The sequence below is a fragment of the Pan paniscus genome, chromosome 6, assembly GCF_029289425.2.
Source record: "Pan paniscus chromosome 6, NHGRI_mPanPan1-v2.0_pri, whole genome shotgun sequence".
Classification (NCBI taxonomy): domain Eukaryota; kingdom Metazoa; phylum Chordata; class Mammalia; order Primates; family Hominidae; genus Pan; species Pan paniscus.
In genome coordinates, this window is record NC_073255.2 from 140404204 (window position 1) to 140425173 (window position 20970).

General features: G+C 38.2%; 1 protein-coding gene across 3 annotated transcripts in view; it reads right to left on the reverse strand.

The window, feature by feature from the left end:
- Nucleotides 1–20970, reverse strand: part of RELN (reelin) — a 520521-nt gene that overhangs the window by 71641 nt on the left and 427910 nt on the right. For all 3 annotated transcript variants that reach the window (XM_003825720.5, XM_055114793.2, XM_063606317.1), the window contains exons 37-45: nt 20255–20339; nt 19268–19450; nt 15951–16122; nt 15752–15854; nt 13353–13582; nt 7416–7636; nt 5066–5213; nt 2535–2793; nt 1415–1664 (exon numbers count right to left, since the gene is read on the reverse strand). In XM_003825720.5, the coding sequence (XP_003825768.3) occupies nt 1415–1664; nt 2535–2793; nt 5066–5213; nt 7416–7636; nt 13353–13582; nt 15752–15854; nt 15951–16122; nt 19268–19450; nt 20255–20339 (1651 nt within the window). The remainder of the gene's footprint in view (nt 1–1414; nt 1665–2534; nt 2794–5065; nt 5214–7415; nt 7637–13352; nt 13583–15751; nt 15855–15950; nt 16123–19267; nt 19451–20254; nt 20340–20970) is intronic.

A 20970-nucleotide genomic window follows, 5' to 3' on the forward strand; every position in this document is an offset into this window, starting at 1 on the left:
GTGAAGAAGGGAGTAAGAGTCTAGACTGTTTTCAAAATCACCACACTGTACTCTTCTCCACTAGATGCAGACCAAGACCTGTTGAGGCTGGTCTGCTCTCAGTTTTAGGAGAACCCCACGTCAGCTTCTTTGCTTCTGCTTACAGCCTAGTTTGGGGGCCCTTTCTTTTCCATCCACCCTTAAAATCTACTTCAACCATCAAGGTCCACTTAAGACTTAGCTCCTTTGTGAAATGTTCCCTAACTTCTTAGATTGGCCAACCATTGGTCATCTCTTGCTCCTTTGAGTTCTCATTACATTTTGTATCAGCACTACTCCGTGGAACACTTGATTTACTGGACTTTCTTTGAGGTATCCCATCAGGTAGTCTGTATCTACTGAAGACAGGGTGTGCACCTTCTACTTTTCTGTCTTCTCTTTTCCAAGTTCCATCCCCACTGACTAATCTAATCTTGACTGACTGTGTCTGAGGTAGAAAGAGTATCTCTGGCATTCCTCCTAAAGTATGTCTATTACGTTCAGACTAATGAGAATATTAAAAATTGTGAATTCTGTAGGACCTTGAAAATAACCAAATTCCTCAAATTTCTGCCTCCCCTCTACCCAGAATCTAAAACTGAACGGGGACCTTGTGAACATTCTAGTTTTTGTCTGTTGGAAGAAGAGTTATATGGGGATGTGAAAGACCAGGAGACCCAGAATCCTGACAGGTCTGTAAGTTCAGGTAGAGAGTCCAAGTGTGCAATGATGCCAGCTTTTATCTCTCCTACGATGGGTCTGTGTGAGTGCATGGTATGTGTGAGTATACACATGCACATACTCATTCTAGGGGGTGCAAATTGGTCACAATGAGGGTGGCCTGGAATGTGCTATGATCCACGGTGGCAAAAAATATAGGCAAAATGGGAACAACAAAATGTCATCATTTGGGGGGATATAGAGAGGAGACAATAACTGGTTTAATCTAATGCCCCAAGAATTTAAATCTGTGAATATATATATTAATAAGCCATGTATATATGAATAAATCATATTGCTTATTCCTGGCATTCTCTATGTGATGAGAGTCCTTACTGGAAAAATACTGCAAGTGTATCCTTTATTCTGCAAGTCTAATACTATAAAACCTGGATTTACAAATTATTACTGTTTAGGTTATTTACTTTATAAAATAAGTCTTCACGTACATATGCTTAAAAAATAAGCTCACATTCTATTGCTTTCAAAAATCAACTTTTAAAACTCAGTTTATTAATACATGCAGTATTTTCAAGAATACAGTGTGGTTTGACTCAAAGTGCACTTGTGTTTTACTTACAGATCTATCAGAGAGGCAGAGTAGTCCTATGACAGAGGCAGCCACAGAAGTTCATGCACACATGCCTGTCCCTCTATCTGGAGACGGCATACTCACCATAACAAGAGTCTGTGACTGAGCAGGAGGCAGCAAAGTCTATCTGTAGGAAGGAATCCTCATTCACGGCAACGTCTGTGCTGACCACGTAACGGGTGCTGGCCTTTTCAATGAAGACCAGGGCATCACCAGTAGAGCCACACACGGGCATCTTGGTGCCTCCTGGGTGAAGCAGCCATTTCCTACTATCAAGGGTTGTGAAATCATCTTCCAAGACCGTATTACCAGAAATATTTCCTCCAATAAGAATCTGAAATGTATTTTTTAAAAATCCCAAATTTTCCATTTAGTTTTTAAGAAATGGAAAGTTCTGCCTTTTTCGTTTGTTTGTTTGTTTGTTTTGATCTGTCGGCCTGCTCAGAACTGGCACTGGACAGCCAGCAGAATGTGAGGGGCCTTTCAGAATGCTCTTGTTTATGTCTGCTTGCCCATCTGGCAAGAAACTACACAAAACAAATCAAATGATTGACAAAACCATTCACAGCCTACATTGGCCAAACTGTGCCTTTGGAAACGACATATACCCAAGCTGGGAAGCAAAATTTGGCTTATGTGTGATTATTTTCCATGTAAAATTTCTATTTAAGGACAGTTGTACCCTAAGGCATTTCAATTCCAATTCTTTGCATGAACTCTATGGTTTGTTAACAGGTTCTTTGAGTTCTATTTGATATACATTTTATTATGTATAAAGATCCTTTGGAGCAGTCTATAAGGATGTGGGGGAGATTTATTTATTTTTTTCTTCAAAGGCTAGAAAGAGGATTTGGGAACTACTGCATGTGGCACCAATGCTAATTTGCACATTTTCCTTTTCAGAGAATTATAACCTTGTATCACGCTTGATAAAGTCCCTCTATCCATATGGCAGAATCCTCTATGAGCAGGACCTAGTCCTTCTGTTATGTTGTTTATTTTTATAAGCTTAGGCAACTGAAGGAATAGAGAATGAAAGGAAGCTAAATGCCATATCTAATCTAGCTGCGTGCCCTTGGGCAAGTCACTCAACTGTCAGTTCTGGGTTTCATCTACTGAGCAAGCAGGTTGAACTAAATGCCTTCTAAGGCCACATTCAGCTCAAGTGACGACAATTAAAATAGTTAATCCTGAAGGGACTGACCTGATCGATAACCCAGGGGCTGTAGAAGTGCCCATTCTCAGACGGTTGCCACCAGCGAAGGCGAGTAGAACCAGAACGGGCTTTCAAGGGTATCTCCAGGGCAATGTACCTGCCCACATTGCTGGAATTGCTGAAAAGGAACTCCTGAAGAAGACTCCATGAGAGGCCACCGTTGAGAGAATACTGTAGGAGCACGGGTTGGCTCCTGGGGTCAGGAACGCCTTTACCACATCCCAGTCTCATGAAGAACTGCACAAATCTGACATTTGTAAACGTTACTGAAGACTTTCACTTCCAAAAGAAATCCACATGCTTAACAACAGACAAGCACATGGGGTAATGCAGGGGAACGAAAGGCCTCAATAAATATGGCGATTTAATGAGTGTCCAAAGCAATCACTTCAAAGTCTGATTTCCCTTTTTAATCAGAAAGGGAGTTAATTAAATGTGAAGTCTGAAAAAAGGCAATTCTGCACCCATATTTGTGTCTAGTGACTCTCCTCAGAGGAGAGCCTGAGGGACCTGAGTGTTCCCCACACCCTTTGGCTCTTCTATAAAAAGATGGGAGGGATCTAAAGGCGGTTTGAGTGTGGGAGTGTGTGTTGTCATCTATTTAAGATAAGTGTAACTCCTTCAACTTTGAAACTGAAAGTTTGAAACGGGAAGAATGTAATTAATGTAGTTTATGCCATATAACTGGCAGATTATTTCTTCTAAGGTTTCACCAGTCGTTTTTCAGATCTCATATTATTGGCTTTGGGAGGCACATTTAAATTCACCAGTTGTAGCACCTCTTTGTGAAAGGCCAGGCATCTTTTGGAAGAGGTATGTCAAGCCTGGGCCTCTTTTCTCTCTTTTGTGCTGGGGCAGGGAGCATGAGTGTGGGGTGGTGGTGGTGGTGGCTGTGCCAGGCTCTGACTGTTGCTGGGTCTGGGGATGGATGATACTGGCCACTGAGAATGGTGGCAGCCGGCCATTGGCAGCGTTCCCAGCTGGCAGGGAGGTGGACAGAGTGGCAGCAACCAGCTGGGGTGCCAGTGAAAACTAGCTCACATGTTATCTTTGGCAGGCAAGCTGCTGCTTTCTGGTCTGGCCACGATGCTAGCTGGTAATGCAGAATAAATTTCATGTGTAACCCAACACACATACCCACTAATGTATGCATGCTGGACATAGGAAATATATTAAGATGTATAATAAAAATATTATCAGTACCATATGTAAAATCATTCATTCCTCATGAGTTCCCTTCCCCACCCCATTCATTTATCTCATGACCCTGAAAAAATTGGGATTTTACATGGAGCACATTCAGGTCAATATATGCAAATCCTACACAGCATGCTACTGAGATGAGCTAAATAATGGAGCTTTTAACATTGGAGTAATGAAAACATACATGGTTGGGTCTAGTGACATTTACATTTGTAAAAACAACAATCATTTACAGAGAAATACTTTTAGTATATTGTCTACTTGTATTGAGAAAATCTTTATATTAACTTAGTGATAGATAAACCATGAGACAATTACTTATTTGGGAACACCTAATAATTTCTAAATTAGAGAACTCAGCTAATAAAAATCTGAAATAAGGAACATCAAATTAAACTATATGCATTAAAGTGGGATAATGATAAAATATTGTTTTTATAACTGTGTAATTATTTCACAGAACTGTATTTTCTATGAAGTGTGATCAAATTTATGATCAATAAATGAAGTATTTAGGAAAAAGAAGGGGTAAAAATGTTAAGATGTATTTTAAGATACTCTGAAATATCTCAAAAGACAAAAACATGGTTTCTTTGTTCACTTGCAAAATTAGGTCAGGGTTCCATTTTACACATGTTAAACCATCTTTTTTATCTTCCTTGTTAAGTTTTCGGCTCATCAAATGATCAAGGGATACACATCTTGACAGGACATAATCCTCTGAGCCAGTTTAAAATGTTTGTTTCTGAGTGACTGTGTTCAATTTAGAAAATGACTGCTTAGAATGTGTGAGTGAATCATTGGAAAGATGCTTATAAAGAATAAGGCTGCCCTTCAAATGTTTTTAACTTAAATTGCTGGCGGAGATAAAACTAATTATGAATAATTTGAAGATGTACTGCATTTCAACTAAGCTTTCTACTAAGCATGGTATAAGTGTAAATAATTTCTACATAGTGCAAGTGCTAATGAAAAGTATGTTATACAGAAAGATAAAGAAGACACAATATTTTATTGAAGTTAAAGTAAATTAAACATTGTTACTTCCTAATCTCAATCTTATAAAATACCAGATGTTAATTTTTGCCTGTTTAGGTATGTTTCCTTTCTGATTAAGTTATTGAATAATCTCTTTCAATTTTAGAATAGAAATTATGTAACTTGTGTCTTCCTGAAAGCTTTGATAAAGAGAGAAGTTCAGTATTTACAATGGAAGGCCTTGTCCTTGAAATCGCTCTGCTTCTTTCTGATTTGATTATGTTCTGCTATTATACATTACGATGTGGTTTTTTTCAACAGCATCTAAAAATGATTACCTAGCATGTGATAAATCCAGGTCTCGTGTCATCAACATGCGCAAGCCATCTTCATTGAAAAAGAGGTTGTTTCCACTAGAAAGGATTCCACACTTTCGAGATGGTTTCCCACCACTCATTAATAAGAATCTATCCGATTCTAGCTGACCTGAAAAAATTGGAAAATATGGTTTACCTATGACCCCAACTATAGTGAGTTGTATTTTTAAAAGGAGTATGGTAAATGCATTATGTAGTTTCAAAATATGAAGTCATAAATATTAAAGTCATGTTTTAGGATAAGAGGTCTTTTCAACATTTCAGCTTGTTTGAATTGTTTAGCCTTGGCTGGAATAATTTAAAGATTCTTGTGATAGGAGGAGGGGGTATTTTCTTGAGTATCTATGGTCCAGCTAGATGGATCCCTCCTTTTGGCTTGTTCACACTGAAAAAAAGGACACTGGTTAGTCAGAGAGTAGTTCAGGCCATCAGGAAGGTGGGGGCTGTGTAGCCTTTCCACCAGCCTCTCTACTGTGTCCTTTCTAATGTAAGGATAGTATCAGGCAGGGACAACAAAATATTTAAAAAAAGTTTAGTGGGAGAAATTTCAATACCATTTATTATTGCCTATTAAATAACATCTTTAAGGCTGGGTGCGGTGGCTCACACCTGTAATCACAGCACTTTGGGAGGCCGAGGCAGGTGGATCACCTGAGGTCAGGAGTTCGAGACCAGCCCGGCCAACATGACAAAACCCTGTCTCTACTAAAAATACAAAAATTAGCTAGGTGTGGTGGCAGGTGCCTGTCATCTCGGCTACTCGGAAGGCTGAGGCAGGAGAATTGCTTGAACCCGGGAGGCGGAGGTGGCAGTTAGTCGAAGATTGTGCCACTTCACTCCAGCCTGGGTGAAAGAGCAAAACTCCATCTCAAAAAATAAATAAAATAAAATACTGTCTTTAAAAACCAGCTCTTAAATCTGTTCAGATACTCCGATTTAGTTTATTTATTTTTTCATTGTGGTAAAATACACATCACATAAGATTTACCATTTTAACCACGTCAAAGTAAACAATTCAGTGGCATATAGTTGATACACTCTGTTGTGCAGCCATCACTACTACCTAGTTCCAGAACTTTTTCATGAGCCCGAAAGGAAACCCTGTACCCGTTAAACTGTCACTGTCCCCTCATTTCCCCCTCCTCCAACACTGGCAAATGATAATCTGCTTTCTGTCTTTATGAATTTACTTATTCTGAATATTTCATAAAGACAGATTGACATAATACGTGGCTTTTTGTGTCTGGCTTCTTTCATTTAGCATGTTTTTGAGTTTCATCTATGTTGTAGCATGTATCAGTATTTCATTCCTTTTTATGGCTGAGTAATGTTCCACTGTATGGATATACTTAGATCTAGTTTTAAAATGTATTGTAAAACCATAAATATAACAATTTTACAAAAACTGAGCAAAAAGAAAGAAAATCTTTTTTTTTTTTTTTTTGAGATGGAGTCTCGCTCTGTTGCCCAGGCTAGAGTGCAGTGGTGTGATCTCGGCTCACTGCAAACTCCGCCTCTCAGGTTCAAGCGAATCACCTCCCAAGTAGCTGGGATTACAAGTGCCTGCCAGCGTGCCCGGCTTTTTTGTATTTTTAGTAGAGATGGGGTTTCACCATGTTGGCCAGGCTGGTCTCGAATTCCCGACCTCGTGATCCACCTGCCTCAGCCTCCCAAAGTGCTGGGATTACAGGCATGAGCCACTGCACCAGGCCGAAAGAAAATCTTTTAATCCCACTACCCTAATATAGATGGCTATTATACTTAAGACTTTCTTTTATGGAGGTGTTTTTCCACAGTTTGATCAAAGTGCATATATAATTTAAATGCTTTTTTCTAATCATTACATTACATGCATTTTACTATGTTGTAACATTGTCTTCACACATAATGATACTGAATTCTAGGTGTAAAACTAAACTATAGAAAGTGATGAGAGGCTATTTAAGCAGTTTGTGGTAAAGCAGTAGCAGGAATTTATATTTCTGGAAACCCTTCCATCCAAGATTAAGTCTCTATAGATATATTCTAAAATTGTCATTAGGCAGAAATTACATGTGGTAGAAAAAGTTGTGAACACAGCCTTAGTTTTTCTCAATAAACGTCTTGTAGCATGTATCAGTATTTTACTCACTGACCATTGTTTCCAAAATGGAACTCTATAAATTCAGAACTAAATGAATTCTTGGATGTTCACAACTGAAATAATAATGAGATATTAGAATTAAACTTAATGATTAGTTATCTACCAAAAATTGTGTTTAACATATAAGTTCTTTCACAAGACTACACAGAATTTGTAAGAAAAGACTACCTTCGAAATCATCTTTGAGAAAATCAGGATTTTTGGTGCTTATTTTACAGGTTGGACCTGAGTAGCCAGGGTCACATATACATTTGGTTCCATTGATACAGCTCCCCTGTCCATTACACATCTCCTCACACTGGGGACCGATGTAGACATTATCAATGGCCCATGTCACTGGCTGAGAGCCGGCAGGGTAAAATCCCTGGTACCATCTGAAACGGACAGATCTGGAAAAGAGGACAAGTCTTTCAAAAGCTAATCAACAGAGCAATATACCTTCAAAGTAAGCACATCTGATCAATGAACAATGGGAAGCTTCTACCTATGCTCAACACCCAAGAAATAGAAAACGTTTGCCATTTCAGGAACAAAACTCCATTCCTCAATCTCCAGGATTTTGCCCATAAAGTTCTTGTTTCTTGTAAGCTTTTCCTAATCCTATCAGAATGTCAATGTTTCACTTGATCTTCCCATCTTTTTCCATATTGACTTCCTTGGTGAAGATTTCTCCATCCTTACTATTTTTTTTTTTTTTTTTTTGAGACAGAGTCTCACTCTGTCCCCCAGGCTGGAGTGCAGTGGCACAATCTTGGCTCACTGCAACCTCCATCTCCCGGGTTCAAGCGATTCTCCTGCCTCAGCCTCCTGAGTGGCTGGAATTACAGGTGCCCACCACCACGCCTGGCTAATTTTTGAATTTTTAGTAGACATGGGGTTTCACCATCTTGGCCAGGCTGGTCTTGAACTCCTGACCTCAGGCGATCCGCCCACATCAGCCTCCCAAAGTGCTGGGATTACAAGCATGAGCCACCGCGCCCGGCCCCTTCTGTCTATTTAATACACTCTGTATAACTAACCTTTTTTAAACAAACTGAGGTAAAATTCACACAACATAAGATTAAGCATTAACCATTTAAAGTGTACACATCAGTGGCATTTACCACATTCATAGTGTTGTCCAACCATCACCTCTTTCTAGTTTCAAGACATTTTTATCACCCCAAAAGGAAACCCCATGCCCATTGAACAGTTTTCCCCATCTCTCCCTCCCTGACAACTGACAACCACCAATCATTTCTGTCTCTATGGATTGACGTATTCTGGATATTTCATATAAATGGAAAGATAGAATATGTGACCTTTTGTGTCTGGCTTCATTCACTTAGCATAACAGCATAATGTTTTCAAGGTTCATTCATGGTGTAGCAAGTATCAGAACTTCATGGCTTTTGTGACTGAACAATATTCCATTGTATGGATATACTAGCTTTGTTTACCCATTCATTAGTTGATGGACATTTGGTTGTTTCCATTTTTTGGCTATTGTGAATAGTAATGCTATAAATATCTGTGTACAGGTAATTGCTTAAATACATGTTTTCAATTCTTTTGGGTAGAAGGGTAGTGAAATTGATGGACCTTATGGTAAATGACAATCTTTTAAATTTTTCTATCTTACTTTCTCTTCCATAATTTTGATGGAATTTCCATTATTATAGTTATCCCAGCTGGAGTTACTTAAAAGTGTGTCTATTTCCTCTATTGGCTGTGAGCTCATAGAGGCCAATGTCCATGTCTCTTTCTTTTTTTGTACCTTTTTAAGGCACCCATATAGTGTTCACACATAGTAGATGCTCAGTAAATGTTTGTGGCATGTAATTTGTTATGAAAGTCCTTATGAGCCAAACTAAGGTTTTTTGGATTTTATCTCATCAGAAACAGAGAGCCCAAAAAGATTATTTTTTAAGAGAAAAAGTGGCAGAATCTGATGTATTTTTAGATTCTCTTATTTCTTAACTTCTTTTTAAGTCAAAAATAATTTTCCTTTTGAATTGTCCTATCATGTTGCTGATAAGTTAGCTCCTTAGAAATAATCTACATATTTAGGTAGCTGTCCAGAAATGTTTTAATGTATTTTATCATGTGTAAAACTCAGTTCAAAGAAGACAGATTTATTTTAGAATGGCAGGATGCAGAGATGACATGTGCACTTATTTTTGTGCCCTGTGAATCTTCCCAATTTTCAATTATCATAGAAACTAAATTCTGAATAGTTTTCTGTTTGAGAAACAGAAATTAGAAGTTAAATACCAGGATTAAGGATGGGTAGTGGGGGAAAAATACATTTGTTAGGCTTCTAAAATTTAGTGGATAGTAAAGCGACAGATTCAAGTTCCTACATATATTTAACCCTAATTTCATTGTTCCATCTTGCTCTGTCGCCCAGGCTTGAGTGCAGTGGCACGATCTTGGCTCACTGCAACCTCCACCTCCAGGGTTCAAGCAATTCTTCTGCCTCAGCCTCCAGAGTAGCTGGGATTACAGGCGCCCACCACCACGCCTGGCTAATTTTTGTATTTTTAATAGAGATAGGGTTTCATCATGTTGGCCAGGCTGCTCTCAAAGTCCTGACCTCAAGTGATCCGCCCGCCTTGGCCTCTCAAAGTGCTGGGATTACAGGCATGAGCCACCATGTCCAGTCCCAACCTCCAACTATATTAAGCTGCCCCCAAAATGCCAGTCCATAATTAAACTTTATTTTCAAATACTTGTCAGAGTTTAGTCTTGGCAAGAAGCACTTCTTACCTTTTGAACTTTCAGACTGCTGAGCTGAGGGAAATGGCTGGAGTTTTCCTTTGAACAAAAGCCTACAAGGATTTTTTTGAACTTCTTATTTATTCAAATGTTCTGAATACAAATGAACCACCTTAGTTGGATATTTATTATTGTTCACCTGCCTTGACACATAAACTGCAAGCACTATGATAAATAGGCTGAAGGGTCTGGTTTCACTGTGGTTCCCTTCTGCTGAAATCTTATTTTGAAAATTTCTCACTGCCACCCTCCTTGGTGAATGTCAGCATCTGTTCTCCTAAGCCAGTTGTATTCAAAAGGATCTGTTTTTTAAACATAAACTTAAAATTTCAAGCACACAACATTGCTTTCATTAAATAGGGGTTTTGGTTGACTCATTATGAAATTGCATAAAGCAAAAACAATTAGGAACTTTTAAAGACAAAAGGACTCTAAAAGCACACCAAGGTGATGTGAATAAAATTAGATGAAAGCTCATAGTTATTCTTTGAATGTAAATGGACTATATATGTAGAAGGAACAAAATTTGACTATTTTGCACCTGAGAACATTTAATACACTTTTTGTGTGTATCTAGTGTCCAATAAATGCAAGAAAAGAGTAATTTAAACATGGATTTTTGTATATATATATGCTTTTAGCATCCAGCACTTGTGCCATTACTATGTACCATGTTGAATACCAACCAAGGGATGGTTCACTGAGTTGGAGAAAATTTAACTTTTGCCTTCCAGCCATTCATGCCTGCATGGGTTTTAAGAAGAGTGCTAATTCTTTTCCTGAAACAAGGACTAGACAACACCCTTAAGGCAAATTTTTCTCTTCACAGAAATGGTTGAAGGCAGTTTGAAAGGTGGGTTTATACCATTCTGAGAATAGGCATGCATGCCTCCTTGATACATTTACTTTCTTTTCATGGAAATAAAAATGACATGGAATACAAATAATGTGACAGTCGAGGTTCTGTACACTATTATTGTGTTTTGTAAGTGGTTTTGTACCAGTGGGTGAAAATATAGATGTCTGCAAGTCTCTTGTTCAGATTTCCAAATTATATTGTCATGCCTTATGTGGAAGCACAGCACAGTGGGCATTACCAACGCTGAGCGAGGTGGTCTCTGTGACGCTGGAGCACTCCCCTGGCATGGACATCTTCACTCAGTGCCTCTGGCAGGTCTTTGTCATCTTGTTTCATACACCTTTAGATGGGATTATTTCCAAGTGGGAACTTGCTGAAGCAAGTCTCAGTTGGCAAAACAATCTAAAATCATAACCTACAATCTATCTTTAGGGTGGTTTTCTATTTAATTCTTAGCTGGATAATTGGAGGAAATTAGAGGTCCATTAAACAGAAAACCTAGTGTTTGTCCATAATACCATAAGGGAGTTCAGTGGACTGCTCTGTATCTAGAAGCCTGTCTTACTCCATTCAGGCTGCTGTAACAAAATACCATAAATCGGGTGGCTTATAAATAACAGAAATTTATTTCTCACACTTGTGGAGTAGCTGGGAAGTCCAAGATAAAGGAGCCAGCACCTCAGTGTCTGGTGAGGACTCACTTTGTGGTTTATGGATGCTGCCTTCCTGCTGGGTCCTCACATGGTGGAAGAGGCAAGGCAGTCCACTGGAGTCTCTTTTATAAGGGCACTGATGCCAATCATGAGGGCTCCACTTTCATGAACTAATTGCCCCCTAAAATGCCCCATCTCCTTATTCCATTACCTTCAGGGGAATGAATTGAGACATGTGAATTTCAACAAAAATTCAGACCATAGCAGTGCCTAAGCTATCTAGGCCTTTCCCCTTGCCTGTCCTGCTCATAGGCATGGTTTTTCGACAGCTATGCTTCTCTTGGAACACTTGGCTTTCAGGCTACAGCTGATAGGTTCAGATTTGAAAATTTGGAATTAAGAGCTCCAGAAAATGAAAGCTCTGGTTTGCCAAGTGATGTTAATGTGAGCACAATAAAAACAAGGATCATAAACTTCTGTTGCTAAGTCCCCCACACTTTCTGAGTGAAGTCCATGCAATTCCCCAGTATCTTTCCAATAAGTTCTTTCACCTTTTTGGTAAGCCTCTTTATATTTCTTGCAACATATGATCTTAAATAATACAACCATTTTGAATAAAAACTTTTTCCTGGATTATTTTCCCCTGCCAGATTCTTCTAAAGACAAGCTCCCCACAACCAATGGTAGCTTTCTGGTTGTGCTGGCTGTGTCATCAGCTCCATCTATTCCTATGATCTCCAGAGACACTCTTTGCCTCCTCTGGCTATCAGTTCTTGAGGACTTTTTGCTTAGTAATGCTTATTTTTAAAAAGATAGTTGGATTTCCTATGAGAATCATATCCTGGCATAATCGCAAGGATTAGTAAATTATATATTCAACAACCCAAAATATTAAAATCCTTAGCAATCAATTTATAAAAGTTATGCTGATGATATAATGAGGAGTGGATAGATTCATGTTCAAAGAGATGCAGACTTTAAAAAATTCACTTTCACCCTTTTGGAAAAGTACTAGGTATTAGTAGTCTTGTTTGAAGACTCAAGACTTCTAATTATGCTCCATTTCACAGCAGGAATATAAATCTATTTCCATCTTGAAAGTATGATATTAGTACTTTCTTCTTTTTTGACATACTCTGAAAGAAAACATTCTTAATTCTGAGAGAAAAAACAGAAATTTGGAGGCAGACTGCTTTGTTGACTTCCTCTCTTTGTTCACTTTTATTATCAGTTTTGTTTTTTGAAATATACTTTTCATTTCATTTCTCTTAGGGGTGAAGTCCTTTATCTCTAAGTTGCTTTTCAGCAGAAGAGTCAAATAAATGTAACAAGAATGCTGAGAGAGGTTGGAAAAGTAGAGATGCCTGGGGGCAACGTGCTAACTTTTTTTTTTTTTTTTTTTAATGAGACACCAGGAATATTCTGTGGGCTTCTATGCTCCCTATATACACTCTCCCTGCATGACAGACATAGACAGGTGTTTGAAAGTCATAATATTCTAGCTGCATTTATATTGTCAGGTGGGAGTAGGCAGGAGGAACGCGTGGAAAACCTTATTTTTGTTGTGTTCTAATTGATCTAAGAGAAATTCACAAGGATATGAACCCCACTACAGGGTGCAGCCCATGGTGTGCTGTTAAAATCTACCTTCGAACTAGAAATTAGTAGTTATGTCAGCTCCGTGTCCTACATTTTAAATATCCACTGATCTGCTTGAGAACGGAGGAAGAAACGTCAGGTGGAAATTTCCCCATGATAAAGTGGCAAGTGAATGATGACTTCAGGAATAAACTGTCAAAGGAGAAACAAATGTGGCGTCAAGCAGCGGGTCCTTACCCACAAAGGTGCAGCTTCCCAAAGTGCACGACCTCCCTCCTCCAGCCCTGCATGGTTCCTGCGTAGTAGGTGCTGCTGGGGTGGTGCTCGGTGGAGCATAAAGAGCTGACGTGGCTGCTGCTGTGGTAGCAGAGGGGCAGCAGAAGGTGCCAGGTCGCCCCGAAGTCCCTTGAAAATTCCAGTCTCACTGGATCCGCGGATGAGCTATCAGTCGAACAGCCAACGTTGATCTTGGGGATGAAGAAAAAAATGATACAAATTACCTCAGAGCAACAAGCCTTGAAATGATTCACCACTTCATTATTTTCTAGGGTCCATTTTCCTGGGAACTGTCTTGCTGAAATATTTAATACTATAAAATTATGTTTTGCCTTACTGAGTAATATTGTATATTACCTTGAAATTATAATTTTTCATAAAGAACCTCAAAGGGCCTCATGAAAAATTTATTTCCCTTCATTTTATAAAAAGCAGGAACTGGGTAAGGCAGAGGCTGGGACAATTCCAAATTTCACCTTTGGCCCATTTTCCTAGCCAAGCCAAGCAAATCATAGTGAAAAGACTGTTTCCCTAATCCTAACTGTTAGCTTCCCCCCCCCATCTAGGTAGGATACCTTCTATTTTCCTTCTTATGACACCTTCCAAATAATCCTAAGAGTTTTACACATGAATCTTCAATGAATATTCAATATCAAAAGAAAATACAATCATTGTCATCATTTCCCTGGCACAGGGAAAGATTTTTTAAAAATTATATATACTTAAGGTGTACCCATACTGTTTTGATATGATATACAAAGTGAAATAATTACTACGGCCAAGTGAATTAACCTATCTATCACCTTCCATAGTTACCTTTTGTGTGTGTGTGTGTGTGTGTGTGTGTGTGTGTGTGTGTGGTAAGAGCATCTAAAATCTATTCTCTTAACACATTTTCAGCATACATTATTATATTATTAACTATGGTCTTCATGCTGTACATTGGATCTCTAGACTTACTCATCCTTCATAACTGCAAGCTTGTCTCCTTTCACCTACTTCTTCCCACATCCTTCTCCTCCCCACCCTGGTATCCACCAGTGTATTCTGTCTTTATGTAAAGACCTTTTTAACCATTAGGAAAACAACCACTCCATTCCTTTTCCCATGCTTTCAAGTGCATTAAAATAAATTATATAAATGCATGCAATTCTTTCTATAAAAAATTTCCCCTTTCCAATTGAGATGAACATTTTCTTACTATCATGCCATCAAAGCATAGGAACCAGTTATTGATATATACAGTTACACATAACCATCTATAGTTATAGTTATATACAATAAATATACACTATACATATTATGTGTGTGTAGGTATGTGAACTTACATAACTTTTACCTTCCGATAAGTAAACTATTGACATTTGATAAACTTTTGAATATAGGCACTTGTTTCTTCCTGAATTCTATTTTTTTTTTTTTTTTGGAGATGGAATCTCACTTTGTGCCCAGGTTGGAGGGTAGTGGCACAATCTCGGCTCACTGCAACCTCCACCTCCCATGTTCAAGCAATTCCCCTGCCTCAGCCTCCTAAGTCACTGAGATTACAGGTGCGCACCACCATGCCCGGCTAATTTTTGTATTTTTAGTGAGACGGGGTTTCACCATGTTGGTTAGGCTGGTCTTGAACTCCTGACCTCATGATCTGCCTGCCTTGGCCTCCCAAACTCCTGGGATTATAGGTGTAAGCCACCACGCCTGGCTGATAATAGAACTCTTAAAGGTGCTAAAGATGTCATCTTTTATTAGCTATGAAAAAAAATTCTGAAAAGTTAATATTCTAAAACGCTGGTATAATATACCTTTGGTTCTGCTGATTTTATCTAAGTTTTTGAAATATATAAATATTTTTATGTTAATTATTAATTTGCTCTCTTGACAAATAAAAGGAGTGCATAAGTATTAATAAAATACACAAATACATTTGAAATTATAAAACAGTATTATCTGTAAAATTAATAACATCATGACAAATATTATATAAATATCCTAGCATGGCATAGACTATAGTTACATTGACCTAGTCCCTAAGAAATTTTAAGTTTCACATAAAAAGTTTGGAAATATAATACAAGAATAGTATGAGCCTTTTCATTTTTATAATGTTTAAAATAATTTATTTCAACTTCCCATTGTAGCAGGTGGGGAAACTACGTCATAAAGGATAATAATTCAGAAATAAACCTTAGTATGACAATTGGCTCTGTTAATAAGAGTAAATTACGATGCCAAAATCTCTTACATCCTTGCACAAAAATGGGAGGTCATAATGCATGAAATTATCTGAGATTTTCCTCCCCTTTCCTAGGTTTTGTTCAATATAAAATTTAAAGCATTTATTATAGAACAAAGTCAAGTACCTCAAATTGTATGATGGTGTTCTCATTCACATTTAGGTCACGGGTGGTAATGGAATGCTCACCAACTTCATTTGAAACAAACACCATAGCTGAATCTTCTTCACTGTTACACAGGAAAACAACCAGGAATCCATTTAGGCAAAAGTTCATCATGATTTGTATACAGCAGTGGTTTTATTTTTAGATTCTTAATACTTACGGTGCCCCCTTTGAAGAATATGGACAATAAAGACCAATGTTACCACCAGGATAGAAAAACCAATTGTCTTCTCTGGGCCCAAAATCAAATGTATCCAAGAGCATCACAGGGTTGTTTACATTATTTCCATCGATAATGAAGTCATCAACAATCCAGATTTCTTCTTTCTTACCTAAGGCATTTTTGGATAAAGCAAGTTTTTCCAGTGATGAAAATCAAATGAACACTTTTGCTCATTGAAAGAAAGCAAAGGACAAAAGCAACTCAGTAACAATAGGTTAAACATGTGCCTTCTACAGGAGGATTGTTTGAGCCCAGGAGTTCAAGACCAGCCTGAGCAACATAGTAAGGGCCTATCTCTACAAAAAATAAAAAAAATTAGCCAGGTGTGTTTGTGCATGCCTGTAGTCCCAGCTACTCAGGAGGCTGAGGTGGGAGGACTGCTTGGGTCCAGGAGTTTGAGGTTACAGTGAGCTGTGACCATGCCACTGCACTCCAGCCTGGGCAACAGAGCAAGACCATGTCTCAAAAAAGAACCACACAAACCACCCCCTGCCAAACCCATATACTTTCTGGGGGGAAAAAAAAACATAAAGTACTTGTCAGTACTTTGTATATTGTCAGTGATTAAAACTGGCCAGGCACGGTGGCTCACGCCTGTAATCCCAGCACTTTGGGACCCCAAGGTGGGCAGACTGCCCAAGCCTGGGCAATATGGCAAAACCTCGTCTCTACAAAAAAGCAAACAAATAAACAAAAAAATTAGCTGGACATGGTGGTGCATGCCTGTAGTCCCAGCTATTCAGGAGGCTGAGGTGGGAGGATGGTTGAGCCTGGGAGGTGGAGGTTGCAGTGAGCCAAGATCACGCCACTGCACTCCAGCCTGGGCAACAGAGCAAGATGCTGTCTCAAAAAAAAAAAAAAAAGTGAAAAAATTAAGCTTGCAACCATATTAAATTGATATACCATGGAACTGCCTTGCTAATTTCAGAAAGCTGTGACAATGCTGTGTATATAATGTATGTGAAAGCATGCTGTCCTTCAAATAATAGCAGTGCTATGAACCCTCCCCTGGCAAGAGTGGGTTTTGAGTTGTGTTTTAGTGGTTTAGGGGAATCTGTGAGACATGCAGTCTGTGAGAATGAGTGGTCAGTTAGTGGACTTAGAGCCGAGGTACACTAATCAGTCTATTCAGGGAGCAATTCATGCTTTTTAGGGTCAACCCATGGCTTAGCACCATACTTCAGTAAGGCTGAAGGACTATGGCCATTAAAATAATGCCCTGATACGTAATTGCATTTATTTGTTTATTTAATACAGAAGAAAAATATTCTATGATCAATAATACTCCATGTTTTCTTAATGTTTTTCATATCTTCTATGTTGATCTGGAGATACTGTGGGAATATATAGGAAACTAGGGAAATCACCCTTTATACTGCTATAGTATTTGATTCAGTGATTTAGACCAGGCGTTTAAGGAATATGTTAGAGTAGATAATAATGGCAAAAGCCAGGCTGCTTTTGTAAAGCACTGTTTGGACTGACCTTGAAAAAAGGTGATAAGTCCATGCCAAGCAGGAACGTCAAGATTCCCTAGGTTGCTTCTTCACTGATTTCTACTTTAGTACAATTCTTACAAAACATAAAAAAGGATCTGTAAACAGGAGCCTGTAGAACAAACCTGATGCTTTGAATGAAATCACAGGTCTCTATCTCTAATCCTATCCGTGTTCTAATTCTAGTAGCATTCTTTCCTCTTCTTGTTTAGAAAGTGGTTGGTGGAATCAATGAAAAAATAATTAGGTGAGCACTCCAAACATAGTATGAAGACAGCAATCCCTCCGTCACCCAGGCTGGAGTGCAGTGTCATGATCTCGGTTCACTCCAACCTCTGCCTCCCAAGTTCAAGTGATTCTCCTGCCTCAGACTCCCTAGTCGCTGGGATTACAGGTGTGTGCCACCATGCCCAGCTAATTTTTTTGTATTTTTGTAGAGATGGGGTTTCACCATGTTGGCCAGGCTGGTCTTGAACTCCTGACCTCAGGTGATCCACCTGCCTTGGCCTCCCAAAGTGCTGGGATTACAGTTGTGAGCCACTGCGCCTGGCACATTCCTTTTTTGGACTTTTATTCAGTGACAAGATGTATGTATACATATATGTTTCACAATACATTAAAAATTTTGTTTTATGTTTTAGTTTTAACATATTGTTAAGGAAATAGGTTAAATTTTAGAGATGGAAGAACCTTTGCCTTTTCCATTTTTGTGTTGCCTCTGCAAAGAATCTGCTGCTTAATGTGGCATCTCCACGCATATTTAGGTGATTATATGCATGACTTGGTAAAGTCTGGTCCTTTATAATCAGCAGTTAATAGAAATATAGGAAGCAATAAAACATTACCAATTTGTAGAATCATTTTCTGTAACCATTTGAAATGTATTAAATTATACATTCACTTTAACTTATCACTGAAGCAAGTGTATGTAATAAGAATATTTTATCTACGGCACTATCTGCTTGGTCTAAGTCCCTCTCACTTTGTCATGGCATTTTGCTATAGTATTCTATTTCACTAATGAAACGCCACACTCAGAAGAACTATGTATTCCCAAATAAATGCAACAAAAATGTCATTACAACTGATGAGTGCCTAATGATAATGCTGGATTATTTTTAAAAATCTTTAGCTCTGTAACAGAATTCAGCTATATTTACATTAACAGGAGAACCCACTAGTCAAATATGAAGAGATTATATATACGTGTATATATATATATATATATGTTAAATATTTAAATATTTATTGAGACTTGTTGATACGGTTTGGCTCTGTGTCCCCACCCAAATCTCATCTTGAATTGTACTCCCATAATTCCCATGTATTGTGGGAGGGACCCAGGTAGGAGATAATTTGAATCATGAGAGCAGTTTCCTCCATAATGTTCTTGTGGCAGTGAATAAGTCTGATGAGATCTGATGGGTTTATCAGGGGTTTCCACTTTCGCATCTTCCTTATTTTCTCTTGCTGCTGCCATGTAAGACATGCCTTTTGCCTCCCGCCATGATTCTGAGGCCTCCCTGGCCATGTGGAAGCGTAAGTCCGATTAAACCTCTTTTTCTTCCCAGTCTGGGTTTGTCTTTATCAAGAGCACGAAAACGGACTAATACATTTGTCAAAAGTGAAGCATGTAAAATGTGTGTGCTGTGGACAGCTAAGCTGCTCAGTTGACAAACACTTCCTCCACACCTTAGAAACAAATGTGTTAACATACCACTATCAGTTTTGATCACAGGAGAACACATGCATTTTTACCGTTATTATAAGGTTGCCAGAGTCTGAATCTTGTAGCATTGGTTTGGGCAGTGTATGGCAAGGGAACATTGATGAAAAGTATATTCGTTGTTTGAGGAAAGTAAAATTCATCCATCAGGTGCCAAGTGATTCCTCCACTGATGGAGAATTGTAACAGAATAGAGTGAGATCTCTCTGGGGTACCTAGGAAGAAGATAACACAGGTATAAAACATACTGTGATAAAAATGGGGAAATGGTATGTTCTTAGCTGAATCTTTAGGCATCAATGCATAAGAGAACTTATGTTTACATGGAAGCTTTATAGTCCAAATGCTTCAGAAGCAACTTAAGGGGATGACAGGTTGGGCTTTCTGTATATCTCGAAATACGCACCAAAGCTTGGATTTGCACACAATAATACCTCTCTTTCTCTCTCAGATATGCACAGGCATCTTTCTGTATTTAGGAAACATTACATCAAAACATTTTGATTCTACAGGCATCACGATTTTACAAGGGTCAAACATTTAAATCTCAGGATATAAACAGAAAAACTGTTTGAATATGTATTATATCTACAATCAATTTGTTCAGGAAAATTATTTAGTTAATATGAAAAGCCAGAATGACTAAGAATAGGCTTTTTTTGGATTCACATCTGTAAAAGAAAATCCACGTTTTTCATAAGTTAAACATTTTAAAATTTAAATTTCTTTTAGTTAGAAAGTAGTGGTGGAAAGACTCAGGGACATGATGATAAATTTAACTACCATAGAACTAATATGATTACAGCTATATGAAATTATTTAAAACCAGTCGTTTTCTTGCCCTTATATTAAGATAAACTTACATTAAAGAAAAACATTTGCAAACATTTATGTATACTAATTTATGTTAGCTCTTCCATATAGCAAAACTTATGGGCCTTAAATCCGTGATTTCTTTGTGGAAAAGGAATTGCACAGGGGAGAATTCTCTTGAAGGAAAATAATAAATTCATACTTACTTTTTGCTATAAATCTAAGTGAAAACTGGACATACATTGTATTTGTACAATCTAGATCTCTTGAAATAAGCATCCTTAGTCCTTCCTGAAAATAAAAACATATACGTTAAGCAACTTTTTTTCACTTGCAGAATTGTATCCCTTTGATTTTATACACCTAACTTGCATTAGCTAAGTAATAAATACATATCATGATCAAGAAGCAAATTTTGCCTAGTTTAAAAGGAAAAATGGGATGATCCTTGTTTCCCCTCTCTTAATGGCTTTCATATCCTGTGCCTGAATGACACAGTTTCATTGTCTCAAATCTAAATCAGACTTTTCTGTGACCCTTCTAAAAAGCGGTGCAAAAATGATAGCATTACATATCTACAGGCCTTTGTTAAAAACAGCCTCCTTTGATCACAGCATGTTATGAGAAGAGTAACGAGGAAGCAGATGGAAAATGTGCCAAGTGCTCCCGCTGGAAGATGGGAACTAATAGGTAACTTTCTCAGGGTTCCAAGGAGTCTTAGGAACTTACTACTCCTTTGCTCACTCTGACAGCCCCAGGGGCTCTCATTCAGGCTGACACAACAACATCCCCCAGTTGGTCAAGTTAAATAAGGCATAACTAAGGCAAGTCCTGATGCTCAGGCTGTAAGCATTCATGCAGAGAAGTCAATGAACAAGGAAAGAGATCACATTAGCTTTCGTAATTTTTTCTGCTAATTTAA